At 43.5% G+C, this 20,658-nt stretch overlaps 1 protein-coding gene across 3 annotated transcripts in view; it reads left to right on the top strand.

Annotated features, from left to right (window-relative positions):
* LOC128765639 (neuropilin-2-like) overlaps window positions 1–20,658 on the top strand; it is a 76,906-nt gene that overhangs the window by 34,154 nt on the left and 22,094 nt on the right. For all 3 annotated transcript variants that reach the window (XM_053876524.1, XM_053876525.1, XM_053876526.1), the window contains exons 8-13: window positions 4,780–4,924; window positions 8,228–8,403; window positions 8,506–8,679; window positions 10,098–10,242; window positions 17,389–17,463; window positions 18,274–18,438. In XM_053876524.1, the coding sequence (XP_053732499.1) occupies window positions 4,780–4,924; window positions 8,228–8,403; window positions 8,506–8,679; window positions 10,098–10,242; window positions 17,389–17,463; window positions 18,274–18,438 (880 nt within the window). The remainder of the gene's footprint in view (window positions 1–4,779; window positions 4,925–8,227; window positions 8,404–8,505; window positions 8,680–10,097; window positions 10,243–17,388; window positions 17,464–18,273; window positions 18,439–20,658) is intronic.

The raw sequence follows: 20,658 nt of genomic DNA on the forward strand, positions 1-20,658 counted from the left end.
CTGAACTCTCATGTTTCCTCTTGACATTTTCATTCACTCGCTCCTTCTCCAGTAGTCTCCTCAAAATCTCTTCATCTATCAAATCCTCCCCTCTGGTCTTCTCTCTCACTCACTCTCTTAACATCTTCATTCACCCTATCGTTCCACTCTGTGTTTCTCCTTTCTATCCTCCCATGACTCTCCATCATCCGTCTATTTCTCCCTCCCCACATATATTTCTGAGAAAGAAAAAAATGCACAGTTTATGGCCTTGACTATAAGATTTGGGAGTTAGTGAATTTGTCTTTTGTACTAAGAGGACAAAACTTAATCGAATCCACTTGAACCAAAGTCAGTTTACCCTGTTTTTGCTCATGGAAATGCCGAATATACACCGTTTTTGGTTTCTAGACAGATGCAGCAACATGAATCCAGATGTTTATCGTGTCTTTCCCGTCCTAAAACAATACTTACAAAGATCTGGGTGTGAGCTTATGTGCCTTGTGCCATATGTGATTTGTTTTATGAAGTCACTTTATCTGTTGCAAGACAGATGCCCTGATGTTGTTGCCAGCTGTAGTCACCCAAACTGTGCCCCAAATATTGTACATCTTCTGCATATCTGAGGCGTGAAAGACCTGAATGGATATTTATGGAAGATAGGTGAGAATAAGTCAGTCGGCTGCATCTGTCCGTTTATTTTACCAATATGAAAACATAAAATCATGTCTGCATCAGGGAGTGGTGACACAAGTGGGATATACAGTGGACATCGGTAACAGATCTTAAAGCCATGTGTAAGCCGACCTTAGAAATCCAGGTGTCACCAAGCCGGCCATCACTGCAACGCAAAGCCATGGGTTGCCTTGATCCTGTCACTACTGCTATACTGTTGATAGGCGTGGACCAGTGACAGGCTTCAAAGAAATAATGTGAATGACAAACAATATTAAAATGTAAGATTTCCGCTGGCCTCGAATGGACACATGGAACTATCACTTGACTGAAAACTTACTGTAGACAATTAACTTAGTTTGGTAAACAGTAAGACTTAAGATTTTTCATGAACGTTTTCTTGTTTGAAAAGAGCAGCTTGGTGGTGGAGTGCACTTTCTTGAGTGCCTTTCTAGTTTGTATATTAGATTTAAGAAATACTTTGTTGAGAGCTGCCTCAGCAACAGAGCAGTCTGCGTTCCAAGTTGTCCCAATGAGGTCGCACTTGAATTATGGTGAGGAGATCTGCAATCATTTTAACTCTGGATGGTGGCCAAGACCAAAAGCCCCCAACCCCTGTTCCAGCCTTCAGGATAATAGATGGAGAGACACAGAAAGGAATGGAAATGGAACAGAAGAGAGCTGAGATGATTTTGAAGAATAGCAAGGGTGTGGGCGATGCGAGAACCAACAAAGGGGGAGAAAGAGAGCGAGCGGCACAGGCAGAGGGGACAAGGAGTTTTCAGTGGGAAACGATGAATAAAAGAAAGAAGGATGAATGGAAGAGAGGAGGAATAATGAGGATAGCAGACGGGTGTTAACCACTAATCCCTGTAGGTGAATCACGGGTCCCAAAAGCAACGCGTGTAAATGATGGAGGACGCGGGAAAAGAAAATAAAGTGAGAGGTTGTCAGGACCGGGAATGAGGTCAACAAAAGACAATTTTACAAATGAAGATGGAAATGCTGGAGGAAAAGTGGACACAGTTGTTGCTGAGTTGATGAACTCTGTTTACTGCAGACGTGCAGGCAGTCACCTCTGCAGGTCAGCGTGTGCCCCTCTGTGATGAAATGAGAGGAGATGGGGGTGTTTTACTATTTTATAACCTCGCGAACACACATACACTCACAAAGCACACCATCATGGACGTTTAAATAATTGAGCATGTCTGCACTCGTCTTTGCAGGCTGAGGGCCTTCCACACACAAGCGCACATGTCGTGAGTCCACTACACTTGTGGATTCAAGCCAGTTTGAGAAGGGGAATCCTTGTTTGAGGGAGTTTTGCATCATAAAAAAACAGGAAGGACAAAAAAAAAAAAAAAAGCTCAGACTATAGGTGCCAGCATCTGTTCACTTCTTCTGGTGTCATCTTTTCACATGCAGCATGAAACTCACACGTCCATTAGCCGATTGCTCCGGACACTTTTAGGCGACCGTTAAAGGTAAATTTAGTAGTTTAAGACCTCCTTGAGGGTCGCATTTCCACATGAGTGGTGTCATGCTGGGAAACCAGCAACAAAGATGTAAATATTTCATTGCTGCCGATAGTGAAGCCCATCAATCATTAGCACACAGGCCTTATTTAGTTTTGATGCTTCCTATCTGTCATCAAAGCAAGATAATCCCTGCATTAGAACCAGTGTGAATTCATGCTTGTTCTGTCTAGACTTAATTTGGTTATATTAAAATGCCTCGTGATCCTTGCTTGCAAGCAGGAGAGCAACAATCGACTTGTTTTTGTTGAATAGAGTGAGATTGAGCCCATCAAATCCCTGTTTACGCTATTCTTTTGCTCCATGTGTGTTTGGGGGCGTGGGCTGTGGGGTTACACTGAGGTTGAATGTACACATGCTGAGAAAATGTTACAGTGCTCACCCAGGGAAATCACAAAGCCACCAGCAGTCCCAAATTGCAGTCCCAAATCCTTGGAGTGAGACTACATAATTACACTTTTACACTGCTACACTCTCTCACTCACACACACACACACATGCATAGACTTGTAATTGCAATCCGATCATTTAACTGGGATTGAGGCTGTTGAAAGGGCACAAGTTCACTGGGTCTGACTTTGTACCGTACACCCTCTGAGACATGGGTTCAATTCCCAGCTTGTCTCCTGTTCCTGCAGGTCAAAAAGAGCCTTCATCCATGTTTTTTCACCCCTAAAGGCTCCTGTGATTTAATGGTTTGGAACAAGTTAAAAAAAAAAAAAAAACATCTGAAATTGCGCCACCACACATGCACGAAGATACACACACACAAACACCCAAAACAAATGTCTATAAATGATTACCCAAGCAAGTAATTGCGGGGCCTTTGGCGCTGGTGAATGAGTTTTGTTTCTCTCTATAATGGACACACTACGTTGTGTTTCCAGAGCGGGTGGAACATAATAGAAAGCATGAGGACAACAAGGGAAATCTGCCTTTGAGCTGTTGGATGAAACAAAATGAGGGATATTTCTTTTTAATTTACAGGCGTGTGTTATGCTGTAGAGGCAGGGCGAGAGAGCGTTTAAAGAAGCCACTGACAGAAGAGGAAAAAGTCCCATCTGTGTTTGCAGACATGACAGACAGGCAGCGTGTCAGAAAGACAGATTTGGTCGAGATGCCGAAAGACAAAAAACGCTTAGGACACTTTCGTCCCTTTTGAATTCTGCATTTGAACATGATGGATTTGAGCACAAGGTGGGTGAGAACTGTGTCCCTGTATTCCAGGGCCTATGGTGTGTTTTCTTTTGCTCCCTTTACACAAGCCGGAAAAGATTTCTGCCTTCCTTAGTGAGTGCGGTGTGCGCGGCTGGTTTGAGAAAACGTGAGAAAAGGATGCACTTCTTCACACTTTCACACAATTTACTGCGCACTTGGACCGCGTCTGACAACCTTTGAGCTCGTTCCACTCGATATGTATGTTCTTGAACCACTTCTAGCCTGCGTGAGAACTGGGCCACATGAACTACATTTCGTCCCTACAAGTGGCTCTCAGAAGCTCTTGATAAGGTTTGCCAGTCTTTGTTTGACTTGAGTTTGAACTATAACTTTCCAGTTAGTAGAAACGAAAAATGTTGATTCGCTGAAACTTGCAGAACTTGATAGCATGATACTGAATCAGTATTTTTAGTGTGCTATATCAGCATCTAATTCATAAATAGTTGCAAATGTTTGTGTTTTTCTGACTGCAAGTTAGCAGTACTCAGCCATGTGAGGCGATGATTATCCTCTGAGTCTTGACTGGACCTAAAACAAAAAGCCTGTACAGATACAGGCCAATAAATATTCTCCATGTTTCTGAGGCTAGATCAGTTTTATTATTTAGTTTTACGATCACCAGTACATGAGACTGGTCTTGGTCTCGAGACCGGTCTCAAGACCACTTTAGGGTCTCTGTCTCGTCTTGAATGGAGTGCATGTACTTTGTGTTGTCTCGGTCTTGGACTGGGCGGACTTAAGGATCTCTATTCAAGACCAGTCCAGTAAAAACTGTCATGATGGGTGAGCATAATTGGAATTTTGGATTCTGGCTTGTTGCTCAGTTTTGTTGTTTTTTTCTGTGATATTTATCAGAGTCTTGTCCTAGTCTTGTCTTGGTCTTGATCCCCATACATCTCAGTTTTGTCTCGTTCCTCTCCAGTCTCAATAATGTCTTGGTCTCTGTCGGTGTGGTTAACACACTCAGTATCACACTATCCATGAGATGCTTCATTTGATTTGTCAATGATGGAAACCGCTTCCGTTGGACAGCGAGGAAACATTTTCGAAGATCTGTCAAAATAAGTGTAACATCTGTAGTTTGCTCATTGATGGTGCCTGAACGGGAGTCCAGGCTTTTAGCTAGTAGAGCGACATCAAAAAATTGATGCCCGATTTGCGACGTAGCTTGGCTGCCAGATTACGTTGGTATACGGCGGCATCTGGTGGCCAAGCTACTGTCGGAATCGGGCGTCAACTTTTTTCATGTTTTGCCCAGACGCCCTCCTAGCTGAAAGCCTGACCACGAATGACATCAAAGGGAGATCACTATAGAGCCTAGACTGGCACTGTCATTTGAAATGTAAGTTTCATCTGTTCACTCCCCTCACAGATTTTCCTGGCCAACACTGATGCCACAGAGGTGGTGCTTAATCGCATTCCACAGCCCGTCCTCGCCCGGTTCGTCCGCATCAGACCCCAGGCATGGAAGAATGGCATTGCACTGCGCTTTGAGCTGTATGGCTGTCAAATTACAGGTAAGAAAGATGGTTCTAGAGGGATCCCATCTGTAAGTCCACAGTGTCAGGATTACTCACATCATTCCAGGAGTGACTCTCTTATTGTTTCTTGAGTCCATGTCAGTCCAAGACAGTATTTCAGATGTAGCTTAAAGTTGATCAACAGGTGTGACTCTAACCAATACAGTAGACATGTCATGTCATCACATCTGGGCTTTTGACCTTTTTCAAACTAGCTTCTGTTCTAACTTGCATCCTGCGTTCATGCAACACACCCACTCTTCCATCCTCATAGACCCTTGACCTCTATCTTTCATATACATATCCTCCCTCTCAGCCTCTCCCATACACCCACACACACAGATCCTAATAGAATAATACTGGCGTGAGATGTGTGGGTGATTACATCAGTGTGTAGCTGGCTCTCAGCTTTCATCTGCAGCTCAGGCAAACAAACACGATTTTAACCCGCATAATCAGCTCAATACTATAAATAGATAAAACTTAATTAGACCGTCTGTCTTTGTGCTTGTTTGTGTGTCACAGAAATGGTAAAAGAGAGTGTTTCAATCAATCTGTGTGTGTGTGTGAGTGTGTGTGTGTCCGCCTCACCTGCCTCACTGTACCATTATTAGGTTAGAGCCTCTCTCTGCTGCCACTGTAGCGGCCATTGAGAGGGACAGATATGCTCTTATCTACGACAGCTATTTCTGTGAGCAAACAAATTAGAATCGCGCCAAAACAATGGATGAGTTCGTGGGCACAGTTGCTGGGGAAAAGACAGAGGAGACAAAAGTAAGTGAGGAGGGAAATAAGTCACTGTGATTTGCAGTAGAAAGAAAGGGGTGTCAAAAAGCCGAGTCATTTAACTACTTAACTATTTCGGCAAACCTACCATGTTTTTGAACCATGAGCTTGGTCACCTGAGAAAGCCAGTTTCAAATCTCTGCTGTTCACAAGGCGAGCATTTCTCACTCACGCATAGTGGGTTCATCACTTTTTACTGATGAACCCAGCGTGCAACAGTCAGTCAGCTCGACTGAAGGTTTAATCGATTGTCATTGTGTTAAGTCATTTACATGGCAATGGCTGGCGCAAGTGAGTCCTGAAGTCCATCCTGACCTATTAACCTTTAAAGCAACTGGTGAGCGAGCAATGCTGAGGTGGATTCTCAGTGAACACGCTGAGTAAACGCATTGCTTGACTAAAGAAAGATCATCCGAGTTATGACTCAATGCCGCCGCCATACTGGAGTGCTGCGACAGATTTTTGGATTCAAATTCAGTCTCAAAATAAATTTCTTTGGCGGAGATCTGAATATTAAAAGCATAGTTCAATCTATGTCACTGAAAAATATCCACACAACAGAGACATCACTTGGTTTTTGGCCCACCGCCATACTGGTTAGAAACCTTAGTGGTCCTGTGATGTAAATGTCATTAAATAAAACCAATAAAGGTCATATATTTTGTGAACTAGCAACCTAAAACACTGTAATATGTAAAGGAGGGTGAAGCTTAAATTCATCAGGCCAGAAATGTATGATGCAGCATGCTCTCTTCTCCTGCAGCCAAGTATATTGGCAAACACACACATAAACACTCTGCCCACGGGAACGTGATAATTCCCCAACACCAGACCATAAAGGCAACATAAAGAAGTCAGCTCGTGACATGTCATGATCTTAAATCACATTTTATGTCTCTCTGCATCACATTCAATCTCCTTTTACTCTTTTTTTTTCTCTTTTCCTCATCGTCCTCGTTCCCTGTAAGCGTCCATCACTGTGCTTGTTCTCTCTCTGACCATCACTTCTCCTTCCTTCTCCTGCATCTTCCCGCTGGTGTGTCATTTAACTGTTCACTCTTGCACCTTTCTTCAATCTGTAATCTCTTTTTATTTCAGCCCAGCGGGACCTATCAATCATTCTTTCTTTTCTCAGTATCATTTTTCACAGCCATAGTTTGTGTCGAAGCCTGTGTGTGTCTGCAACAGCGATAGTTGAGCACGAGACTGGAATACAGCCCTACTTACTGTTGGGGGGGAAAATCTCTATGGGAGCATGTGAAAAAGTGCATGTTGTACACCATGACTATTCATCATATCCATACATACAAAGCAGATGCTGGATCAATTTCCCATTTCACTTTGATCTTGGTCGATGAAACCACTGCTGCACTTGTGTTTAGAAGTCCAACAGCGTTCTGCGGCGCTTTGTAATGTTGAAAATACACATTCACCAAAAAGAAGGAACAACGTAATAATAGAATTTTCCTCTGTCTAATCGGTTTTCAAGCCCGTTCCAGGGCCCGGTCGAGCTCATCCACTATGTCTCTAGCCGTCGTTGTTTATTGTTTATTCATTATTTACCGCGGCGAGCTGCACTTGCAAACTTCGCAGCATTAAACATTCATCTCCACCCAGAGACGGAGAGAATGTCGCCATCAATCATCCTCACCCTTCATTGTCAATCTTCTCGCCGTCCTTTTTATTTTCCTCAATCGTATTATTCTCATGCAGATCTTCTCTGACCTTTTGTCGCTCTCTATCCACATCTTGTCCTTTAATTCCAAATCTACTGCATGCCTCATGCTCCTCCTTTACTTGCCTCTTTCCTGTTCAAATCTGGTCAAATCTGAGGTGACCATCATGCTTGGTTGCAGACAGTGTTCTGGCTAGTTGACTAGGGGACACACGTAACGAAAATCAGGCTGTTTTTGTCACGGATTTGGTCCTACCCAGCCAAGGATGGTAAACTCCTCATTATTGTAACTCTTATTGTAACTATGCGATGAGAGAATCCTCATGCCAGGAGTGTGTTAAGAATGACTTTATCAAAGTAACCGTCTGGGATAATGGTTAAAAATGTTCAATATTTCCGACCGAAAAATTCTTGTGTGACGTGGAAAAGAATGGAGCCAATCGGGAAGTGAGCTGACAGAGAAACAAGGAAGCCAAGTAGATTTTTGAGATCTATTGAATTGATGGGTATAAAAACTCTCACCCCAATCTGTCTGTCCTTAGTTATGATGATATTTCTCTCAGGATCCTTCTGTTTCATCCTCACACAAAACGTCGACGACTCTGTATCTTCAAGTGTTTGGTCTCTGACATGCACTGCGACACTGACAGATAAAATGAGTCCAAAAATGTAAGGCTACACCAGGTTGAAAATTGCACCTTAGGACTGTGAATGATTTTGACCAACAAATAATTTTGTTCATTGCAATGAAAGACTCATTTTTGATAGTACGGTTCAATATCTGGTGAAACTTTGCAGGATGGATGACTGCAGTGTTGACGTCTTTTCTCCTACTTCAGATGCCCCTTGCTCAGAACTTCAGGGAATGCTGTCAGGGCAGCTACCGGACTCTCAGATCTCTGCATCCTCTATGAGGGACATCCATGGTTCAATGGGCGCTGCGAGGCTGGTGGCCAGTCGCTCAGGATGGTTCCCTAATCCAACACAACCGATAGCTGGAGAGGAATGGCTGCAGGTGATTTTTAAACACTGTCAGATGTGCAAAACCCCAACGTTGCAAATAGGTAGATGGCCAAAACCCAGAATAATCTTCAATCCTTGACTTGACTTGTTGCAGGTGGATCTTGGTGTGCCCAAAATGGTGCGTGGGATCATCACGCAGGGAGCTCGAGGACTGGAAGGAAGCAGCAGCGCGGAGAACAGAGCTTTTGTCAGGAAGTACAAACTGGCACACAGCTTGACAGGCAGAGACTGGACCTTCATCACAGACAGCAAAACCGGCCTTGCTAAGGTGAGTAGGAACACGTGTGATCGGTGATGACACACGCAGGCTCTCAGCCTCTGCACTCTCATTTGTAGTGTATTTATAGCTGTCTTTCAACCACTTCCCTCTCCAGCCATCCATTCTCTCGCTCCGCTTCTCTCTCATGTCGTGTTCCGGAGAAAGGTCCATTTTATTAGCGGCTCCACTCTGATAATAATTCATTTGAATCAAGCCTCTCCTAATTCTTGCTTCTTCTGTCTCCAACCATGTCTTGTGTCTCTCACTCTCCCGCTCAGTCATCCTCCACTTGTCTCTCATGGGTTTTAATTAAAAACGTCTTTCCTGCACCACCACTCAGCAGCAGTGCTCTGAGGCCGGCAGTCTAACACGCTGTGAGATGGACCACTTCAAACTCCCCTCTCCGAGACTGTGTCTTAAACGCTCTAATAGTACTGTTGAGTGCCTGGCTGTTCTCCTGATGGCAAAATCCCACTCTCTCTCCTTCAAGTGTCTTTTTAAATTAGCATCCAGGGGAAAACGACAGACTCCAAAGTTCACCAAACAGAGAGGGGAAACATACAGTTCACTTAATGAAACCAATACTCACAACTGTCACATTATTCTCCACACCCTCTGCTCTAGTCACTGCTCAGCTTGTGAAACAAAAACATCTGTTTTTGCTTCAAGCAGTCTGACAAATGTATTTGGAAATCAAAGAACACACACTCTGTGTTGTTATTTTTATGACACATGTCACGCTGTGCTGGGAATCAATGCCGGTTCTGTTGTTGTATGATTTCTTTTCTTGCTTTTGGCTGACAGGCCTGACATTTTGACAGATATTTTACTGCGGTGAGAATTCATTTTTCTATGTTAAACACTGATGTCGTCATGTGGGGTATTTGCAGTAAAACAGTGACACAACAAATAAAATTGGAGCACAGCGTGTGGACAGCGCTGTCATAGCATTGCGCTCCAAAATCCCAAGTACGTATTAACTTCACACCCCCCATGGAGAATGATGTAAATGAAGATAGATAAAGATATATCATGGCAGATTATAGATTAGATATGGCAAATTGGCCCTCCAACTGATGTTGCCCTGTTGGCAGGAATTTTTTCCCAGCATGCCGTATGTCTGATTTTGGCAACAAGGAACACAAAAGCAGAGTGCATTGTGCATCCCTCAGCCACAATGGCTGCAAACTTGCACCTTTATTTATAATAAGTACAAAAAATGATGTTAATGTTGATGACATTAACACAGATGAGATATAAGGATGTGCACGACGCAGTGTTTTTAAAAGAATTCAAGATACGTACTTTCACATTCAAAAGTTTAGTCTCAAATCATCCAAAACTTGCAATGCAGTTGTTTGTGATAAACCCTGGGGCTTGTTCTCCATATATGTAAATGTTGATCTTTCTCTCCACCTACTTTCCAGATCTTTGAAGGCAACAGTCACTACGACACCCCAGAGGTACGGAGGTTCGACGAGATAACAACCCAGTTCATCAGAGTCTTTCCGGAGAGGTGGTCCCCAGCTGGGATCGGGATGAGGATGGAAGTGCTCGGCTGCGACCTGCCAGGTAAGCATGAAAGCATGGGACTGCATGCTAGAAAAACAGCCAAGACACCTTTTAGTTAAAAATCATCACGGCTGGGATTAAGAGCCAAACATTTCTGTATGCAACTTACCATGACAGTAGTGTTTGAATGAGCCCCATTCAGCTTACCAGGTACTTCATGAGGATGTGTGTCTGCTTGACTCTATGCATTCTACACACACACTATATAAATGCATTTCAATCATGGTACATTGCATTGGCAGTAGTAAAGCTTTAACCAGTAACAAAATGTTCGCAGATGCTTATGTTTATGTCCCAACCCAACTCCCTCATGAGTACAGCACCTCAGTCATGATATTTTCTTTTTTTCTCTTTAACTGACTGTACAGAACTATATCAAGAAGCTATTGTGCATTTGTTGTGACGACAATGGTAAAAAAAATAAATAAAATATATATATATATATATATATATATATATATATATATATATATATATATATATATCTTTTGTCAACCATTACATACCTTTCTCCAAAAGACGCTTTTCTTGTTTGAGCTACTGACATTGTAGGCAGCGCAGAAAAAAATGTTTGACCTCCTAGACTAGGTACGAATTAAGGGCAATTTGCAGCGCTCTCTTTAATGTTTGGCCTTGAGAAAATCAAAGGCATTTTGCCATTGAAACAAATGCTTTAGTGAGGATGGACTCGAGTGTCAGGATGGACAAAGTAAATCAGACTCATAACCTCAGGGTCATCTGGCCAGATATCAAACTCTGCGACAAGGAGGGAAGTTGAGGAATGGAAGGAAGCCGTGTGGGAAACATCAAGCTACTAAGATACTAAGGATTGTGCAGTGACTGTTTACTTTCCCGAACAACAGGGGCAGTCCCAGCGCAATGACACTTTCCGTCATGAAACTGGGGTTAAAGTTAATCACCTTTCCCTAGAGGAGGTTGTCTGGATTGGGATTAACATGTCTAGGTCATGGGACTTTTCATACAAGTCACCATCTGTGTGTGTATAGCATGTTGTGGAGCATGCACATACGGGAGCTAAAAAAAAAAAAAAAAAAAAAGAAAAGAAGCCGCCTTTCCTCTGGGCCCTGACATGGTTATTTGTCGATATTATTGTTTATCATAAAGACTTAATAATGTGGGTCTTGTTAATTAAAGCATGGCTCTCAGTCTGGTAGCTGCGGCCACCAAATTATTCTCCTCTGCCACATAAGTGCAGTAATAAAAGGAGCTATTGTCAACATGGGACCGTGTTTATGACTTGTGTTGAGTTCTAAGGATGTGAAGCATAAATTCTCAAGTGTGTGAAAAATAAACAGCGGGACCTTTCTCATTGAGGTTGGGGGCTTTTTTTCCCTCACACGCTTTAATTTAATAACGAGTCTGCAAAATAGAAAACACTGTAACTCATGTTTATTAGGTTTTGATATGTGAGTTGAATTCTGCTGGTGCTCCTTTCTTTTAGTGCTCCTTTCAACGTACTCATAATGGCCGACTAATTTGCCTTTTTATCATGAAGTTATGTGGAAGGTATTGCTGTTTGCACGACTGCTACAGCTGCTGCGAAAGAAAGGCACTTTTTTTCTGGATTACACGCGTCGTGACACGGGTTAAACTCATAAGTGACACATTATTTGTGATATGTTTCTCTTATTGTGACGAAAGCAGAAGAGTTAGAAATGGAACTATGAGCGACTGCTCACAGCTGCTCAGGTGCCACAAGAGCTCAGTCCCCAAGTTAAATGGAGAGATGTGACAGGTGAAGGCAGGAACTGCAAGTGACGGCGAACTGATCCCAAGGGTGGCTGGGCTTCTGGCTGCATGATGCAGGAGTGGAGAGACCGAGGGAACCCAAAGGGACCATGTATCCTAAATATGTCGGAACAAGCCAGGAGGAAGGTGCTGATGGGTTAGAGAGAGGTTACTCTTACTCACAGGTGCTGATGATGACTTAACCATGAAGATGTCTCTCTGAACTACATGCAAAGTAGTGCAAAAATAATACATGGGTGAAGGGTGACCACTGGGCAGGAAAATGAAGAAGGTTTCATCATCTGGCTGCGGTATGAAAAACACTGGACAGCCAGGTTTAGACTTGCGGTGTGGTCAGTCAGAAGTCTTCCTCCAGCATTACCTTAATGTCTCATTAGAAAGTAGCACCGTCAGTCTGTGAGGGAGCAGGCCGACTTCCTGGCTTTCGCAGCAATTGTCTAGGTCTGCACGACAGATGTTTGCCTCCTGGGTGTAATCCCTGCTCTTGCCATGACAACTGTGTAGCCTTTCTTTGCATGAAGACTCCAGCACTTGCTCCTGCACCCACACGAAAAAGAAAAAAATCATGTCCTGTATCCTGTAGAACGATTTTAATTTTAAACAATAGCCCCCACCATGTTTCGTTTAGATGAGTACGTTGACATAGCCAGTTAATCTGTGCATCTGGCCACTTAAGACGGTGCTGTCGCTCAGGAAAAGCACTTAATTCAGAGACACTGTGCTTTATTTCTTTCTCAAATACACAGCCGTTTGTGTCCCCCTGCTAGAAAGTGTTGCGTTTTTAACGGGAGATAAAATATTCAATGGAACGCATCGGTTTTGGTCCACCGAACACAGCTGTTTACACAAGACAACAAGCACACACTGAACTCAAACAGACCTCCACAACACTCGTACACACACTGCAATAGGAAGATACAGTCATCTATGACCTCCATTCGGATTAAATCCTATGAGGTTTCTTAGTTCCGCTCTCTAAATCCCATCTTTCTCTAAACCAGCGGCCTTAAAATAATGTCTAAGCTGCGTTCCACTGGGCGAGATCTCTGTGAAGTCACCCTACATTATTTATCAACGGTCCAGTTAGCGGGAAGTGCAGAAACTATCAAACACTGTCGGTTATTCAGGCTGTTTTTCGTAGCCTACATTAACTATATATTTCAATATATCAACAAAAACTGATACTGAATTGATAAAGCTAGGGTCCACTTCAGGTGCTACTCTTCTCCTGGCAACCTGGTAAGGGGACAGACATGGTGACATGTGCTAGGTTCACTTCTGACCACAGGTGGGGATGACACTTTATCTCCTGGCACATTGATGCAATCTCCATATGAGTAGTTCCTTCATGAGTGAAGCAGGGTGAGGTTCCAGTTAGAGGCACAGAAGCAGAGAGGGGTGTAATAGAGGTGGTTATAACTAACATGGAGCAGATTTTTCAATGATTTGATTTCTGTGGGTGAATCGGTTAGAATCAGTCAATGTGCATAAGCAAGGAAGCTGTCATGGATCCTCTCAGTCTTGGATGAGGACCTCTACCAGACATGGAGAATCCACTGCTAGGCCTGAACCTTTAACAGAAAGGGTCAGATGAGGTATGAGCAGAGGCAGCGCAGCACATGTCAGGCATGTGACTAAAAGCAAGTTCAGCAGCTCATTGCATGTAGAGTAGTTACAGACACAGAAAAATACATGTCTCTGACCCGAGTGGGGAAACAATTTCCTCATTAGGCAAAAACAATCTCTTAATAAAATATAGAATGACCGATATGAGGTGTTGAATAGGCAGCACGTACAGTAATAATGCAGTTTAGCGTATAATTACAGCATGAGCATTTATCAAAAGCCAGAGCACGATTGCTGGGCTCATTGGAATCATCCCGCGAAGTGAGCCCTGCCAAGTCGCCATGTTTTTGTTCGTGTTTTAAATGATGGAGGCACGGGAACATCTGCTTCACTTTCATCTCTATCCCTCCGTGGTTGTGCGTGTCTGCCTGCCAACAACACACATATACATATACACACATGCATGCAAGCAACACACAACCTGCTAAGAACAACATGGTGGTGGTCGCTGGTGTCGAGCCTCCCTGCAAGAGTCCTGGGCCGGGCTACATCATGAGTTTGACACTGACACACACGCTTGATAATGGAGAAGGCGCTGTGGTGTTGCTACCCTCTGGTGCAGGAAAACATGTGCACCGGCAATCTTGATCTTTATTACAGAAGACATTGTAAAGAGACTTCAGTATATTAAATACAAGAGAACAATAATATCATCATAACCATCTGTTGTCACAGATCATTTTTTCGCCTTTATCACTCCCAAACATTTGTTGTCAATACTATTTAGTCCTCATGATCAAACCGCCACTAGGCTGGTTAAGTGAAGTGTAAAAAAAAAAAGCTGCCTACATCCTGTTGGCAGTAATATAGTAAGATAAATGGCAGGAGGTAAGTAATTTGGGAGTGTGTAAACAAAGTTGATGGTGTGTTACCTGGACACATGCGAACACAAACACACACAAGCATCTGTCGTCTCAGTGGGACCCTGAATGATTCCGTTGTTTACTCTTCGAGAACGTTCTAAAGGTGTTCTACTGTTCTGGGCTGCCAGCCAAACATTAAGAATTGTGTGTTTGCATCTGTGTGCGGGTGGGCACCTTCCAGGTTCGCTGTCAGTAATGGGTTACAGACTTTCTTTTTCTTATTCAACTGAAATCCATTTTACCTGTTGTATGTGTGCACATGTAGGATGAAAGAAGAATAGAGTGCCCTTCTATCAGTCTGTACGTCTGTGCTGAGAGTGAGATCTGCTGGCTGAAATCCTCCAATGAGAGCAGTGCTTCTTCCGCTGCTCTAGTGATTCATACACGACTGTTTTTCCTGTTGGAGCTCACTGCTGAAGTTGTGTGCCGTGGGGACACAAGCGTCTCTTTTTATCCATTGTGCTTGTCGTCGTACTTGACTTAACACTGGAGGCGACGATTAGAGCGGCGTGGCATGTGCTGCTTTGTAATGTGCTATGCTAATTACAATCAGTAGTTAGCTGCTATAAAGGAAGTCTTTATTGTGAGTGAGTGGATGGTGGCCCTCGCTGCTTTGTTCTGGAACACACACGTCCAGCTGGGATTGCTTTTTAACGACAGGCATCTGCTCCCTCTGTACAATGGCCTTTATTTTCTTTAGGTCCCAATTATCCATTCCCCTTCTGCATCACCTAATAGATCGAGGTCAACTTTAGCAAGAAATGTCTTCCTCTTACACATGTGAAAGAGACACTGCACCTGTACACATCCAACTCCTATATCACAACCACTGTTTTCTCATTGTTTATTGGCTTGCTTGAGTCTTTCACTCACCGCAAATGTTTTTGTTGTTGTTTTTTTCACATAAACATCAACATCAATACAAGTTTGTGTGGACATAGTCAAGTGAATTGACATGGGAAAATTTTCATGTCAGTTCAAAGTTCATTTTTATCAAGCTTTTGAGGAAGAAAAGAAAGTATATCTTTTTTTTAAACTTGAACTTAAATGCCCAAACTATCTTAAAAATACAGGCTACTGACTTGAAGTGGAAGTCGAGCTTAAGTGCTCAGTGTTCATACTTAAAATCGTCTGCAGATCTTTTCATGTAATGGTATAAAATTACGCATCTTCTCCGTAATATTCCTTTTAACTGGACGCACACAAACACACACACACACGCTGTCACTAGTCATTATTTAGGCTGACCGAGGTAGATTTATACCCACAGCTCTTTCCATAATTGAACACTTTTCGCCTCGATGTTTCCTCTGCATCTTGCTAAGTCAGCAGCTTCCAATGAGTCCTGCAGTCAGTTACACTGCCGATATGTGTGTGTATTTGTGAGTGCCATTATGTGACTGAACAATACTCTCTGTGGATCAGGCGGGGTGGCCATCAGAGTTGTTAATTTTCATCCCACACCTACATTGTGTAGTGTTGAAATGTAAACCAGCAGTGATTTTGTCAGATACTTGTTGTTATTTTTCCTCACAAGTTGTCTTCAAGTGTGGAATATTTTGGACAGGCCGATTCTGTTGATCTGAAATGAATATTCATTTATTCCTGGTTGTGTTACATATTAAACGTGTGCGTGCTTGTGGCCTACACTGCTATACCCATTATGTCTTTTTAAGACCCATTAAGAGGTTTGACCTATATGGCATCAGTGTTGAACCTGAGAGAAGATGAGATGGAAAATGAAATTGGATCAGAGCGGATAAGCAGGAAAGGTGAGAAGAACACGTTTGGAAAATATTCTGCGCAGCTAAACAGGCAGTGTTCCGCACTCACTGTCCCTCTCTCTCATCTCTCTTTCCTTTCTGCCACGTGGCAGGCTGGCCATGGTGGTAGAGGAGCTCAATTCAAGACGCTCATGATAGTCAGCAGATAGTGAGCTGTCCACTTTTACCAGGTGTTTTTTTGTTTGTCTAGTTAGTAAGTGAGCTTTTTGTTCACAGTTGAGTGCTACTCTGGAACAACTGGGTGAAAATACACTGTGTAAACAAGTCAGTACTATCCACACTGGATGAATACGTAAACGCTGGAGTGACCTGAGGCTGATTAGCAAAGGTCAGATGGGGTTAAAAAATTCAGACGAAACCACACACGCGCCCACACAAATCATCCGCTGGGCCGCGGAAACATCAAGAACAACCAAAAGGGCTGTAACTCACAAGTAGCTGCATATTTACTCCGCTGGTGGTTTGGCGCTTCAGGAAATCGCGTAAGGGGCTCAGAACAGAGATGAGTATGAAAAACAACAGAGGGCCTGTTGCAGAAAGGTCGGCAGCCGTGACGGCCGGGTAAACACATGAGCGAAACGTGATTATAGGGGTTTTAAGAAGGGCTTGGTGTTGTGGTGAAAGACACGCACCAGTGGAGTTAACGCATGATACTCAGATCGTGTGTTCCAAAAAAGATGAAGTAGATGGAGACATCTGGATGGAGTCTGATGGTAATTTGATGAGAAGTTTGTGGTTTCAAGAAAACCAGACACTCTTCTGCTCCATTATGTGGACCACTTTTTCACTGCCTCTGCAGTCAAGGAAGTCATGCTGCTGTCTTATAGGCAGAATGCTTCTACTGGGATCTATGAACACACACCGCTCTGCTCCACGCTCACTGCGAGTGCAGTTTGTATCACCTTAGAAAGAGTTTGTGCTGGCAGGTGAGTGTCAGCCTGGTCATGTGAGTGGCGCAGCACCATCTCACCTCCTCACTTTCCTCATTGGCAAACGTCCTGCACTACAACTGCGTTCACTGGCTGAGTCCAAGATGAGCATTTTGCTCAGACATCATTGCTACTCATAGCTTACATTGAATTTAAATTTGTGCTCCTTTTCAGAAACCACCACAGTCCCAGACACAGCGACCCCTACCCTGCCAAGAATGGAACAGTCCACTGCTGCAATGAGACCTGGTAAACCTCTCTACCCTCACACCCACCTCAGAACACTGTCGGGGTTCATAGTCTGCAGCTGCTACTTGTTGATGCTGAGGAAGATGGGCTATTTAGTTTAAGAATTGTGTTTGTGGCGCCACATAGAAGAAAATGCAATCCTCTGTATGCATCCTCTATTATATTGTGCGCTTGGTGAGTGTTTTTTTTTTCTTCAACTATTATTCCAGCACATATAAAATCCTGGTAAACCGTTGTCTCCCAAAACCTATGCACAGTCCCGTCTTGACCTTCAAAAGAAGCGACCCATGATGTCATCAGGCGTCACTGGCCCCCCGATTTTTTGAAGTCTCGAGATTCAGGAGTCCCACAGGAAGATCTGTTGGCGTGGAAATGAGTTTTCACAGCCAGTGGGTCTCACCTACTCACACATATACACATTTATATCGGGAACATGATCTCACGGGCAAGAAGCACTGGAGCAGTTGGTGTGACGTGATGTGGTTTAAGGCTGATCCATTTGTGTCTACATCACTCGGATGGAATGGCTCCTCCAGATCTAAAGCACATTGTAGCCCTCTATTTTCCGTTCTGCACATTGTGCTATTTTCCGTTCATTTCCCCGACCATTCATTTCCTTCGTCCTTAACTCTGCTCTGTCGTTTTGTTGCTTGCCTCTCTTCAGTCTAACATTAGTGAGCACCAAAGCAGGTAGAACCTTCAAAGTGATGCCGTTCTGAATCAGTTGCTGCTCCTTGATTCACCATGAAGGAATGATGAGACATTTGAAGCTAGCAAAGGTGTTCAAACTCATGTCTCTGTGTGTTGCAGCCACTACTCCATCGCTGTCGGCTGTGTGTGATTTCGAGCAGAGTCTGTGTGGCTGGTCCGGGGATCCACAGTCAGGTGTGAGTTGGTCCCTGCACACAGGCAACAGCATGTCCACTGGACCAGGAACACACGAGACCAGACTGGATCTGGCTCTGGGATCAGACAGTGAGTACCACCTCTGACAACTACTGGATTTGTTATTGGTGAGGCATGCAGTCTTTGTCATCATCAATCTACAGCTCTTTGTGGAAACACATTCTGTCCTGCCCACTTACACACACTCGCCATATTGCTGACTCATTTGTCATCATTCACACTGGCCCACTTCCTTGCATTCATCTGACATATGTGTGTATTGCTGCTGGTATCAGGGATCCAGAAAAACATAGCTGTGTGTAGGTCCCCATGTATCCTGAAGTTTGACTCGTGTTTAATTACACGTCAATGTTTAATTCTTGTTGTACGTGATGTGTAAGTGAACAAGGTTGCTCCATTTTGTCTGAAATCTTCTCAGCAGTCAGGTGTCACATCCTCACAGCCACTTGACATGACATGAGAATTGCATGATGAACTTCCATAGAAGTCAGCTTGCTGGAAGACTGCTGTGGAGGGACTTTGTTTCAATCACTTTTTAAATGTATTTTAATACAAAAAGCTCTCAACATTGACACTTGTTGCTAAGACTTTATTGGATCTGTGCATATGTCTGCTCAGAAGCTTAACTTTAGTCAGTGCACTTGACAGATTGAGACTTTATTCTTTATAATAGAAAGAATAAACAAACCCCAGAGCTGTCTTGCTGTACCCAGGAGTGCAGGCAACTTACAGAAGTTTAACATGAAGTGCAGTAAAAGAATTGCTGTTGGCGTTCACCAAGACTTCTACATATAATAAAGTTCATTTTGTCCGAGTGGAGAGCAACATAACCTCCTCAGCTTCTGACTGTTCTGTGGCTGACTTTAAAACCTTGCAGGTTGGAGCGGATGAGCTGCAAGGTGAAGAGCAGATTTCAATCATTTTACATGGATTCACCTCTCACACTCGCTCTTCTCACTCACCTAGTCATTCACCATCTCTGCCACTCACCAACTTCCACACCATGTCAAGGTTAATGGGACCTAAAGTAACTATTGGTATCGTGACCAGCACCACACAGACAGGGGGTCAACACAACTGTTATTTTCAAAATATTCCACTTTCACTTGAAAACAACATCTGGTTCCCAAGTAAGCCATTACGTTTTTATTTCCAAGGCAGTTCCGATTTTTGTGGATGATTAAACTGCCATGTTAATGCTCCGTTGGTGGCATTTTACATTTCTCAGTGCTCGGGGAAACACTGACAGCAACCATGATGCAAGGATTTCGCTGGGATCTACAGTGACTTAATAGAGTTTTTATCTTAATGAACATTCTCACTTTCTGTAACCTAGATTGTGGCTCGACTGTTTCTACTCGGACGCTTCACAGAATCCTCTGTCCCATTCATTATGTCTTTCCTCGGGTGCTGCATCTGCACTGCTTTGTTCTTCGGCACTTTTGATTTGTCTTTCGCTGTGATAGCCCTCAATGAAGGGATTGGCGACTTATTAGCTTCCACTCGTGGGTACTTCTTAATTGTCATGTCCTTTTACTCTTCCACTCCATCACTGTAATCACTTTTCTCTCGCTGACCTGTCTGTTGTTTTATCCCCGACATCTGTTCATCCTTAATAAGACAGCCAGAGGAGCGCTGTCTGTTTCATACCTCGCACACAGGTCTACTGTACGTGTCTACTAAACACATACTCTCAGAGCACTCACAAAAGAAGGATGATGGCTTTGACAGAATTGCTGTCTGTGCTCCCGAGCTTCATCCGAAGCTTTGTACACCCAGTAACACACACAACCTTTGGTGTGAGTGTCTGCCCGTGTGCACACACACACACACACACACACACACGACCTTGCTACATACCAAGGTTCTTATGAAACTAGTGAAGTGGACCGGTTTATGGTTGAGTAGCTCCAATATAAACAGACAGGACGGAAGGAAGAAGCATGTTTCCGCTGCGTGTGTGTGTATATGTGTGTGTTAACATTAAGCTTGTGTGAGCGTGGAGTAAAGAATGAAAGTGTACTTGTGTGAAATTGACTTAGCAGCATTCCCTACTCTGCGTGAGACAGCGACATGACATTAAGACTAGCTCTACAACAACATAGCATGGCGCCATGTCAAGACAATCGCATATGTAGATCAAACTGTGCATGCTCTGAGAGTACTTGGGCTGACTCAATGGGAAAGTTCTACCAGCACAAACCTCAGAGAAGAGAGAATGTATCAAGCACAACCAACAAAGGGTTACCACACCAAATTATGTTCTCCCCAAAATAAATGTTTCCCAGA

Source organism: Synchiropus splendidus, chromosome 10, assembly GCF_027744825.2.
Source record: "Synchiropus splendidus isolate RoL2022-P1 chromosome 10, RoL_Sspl_1.0, whole genome shotgun sequence".
NCBI lineage: Eukaryota > Metazoa > Chordata > Actinopteri > Syngnathiformes > Callionymidae > Synchiropus > Synchiropus splendidus.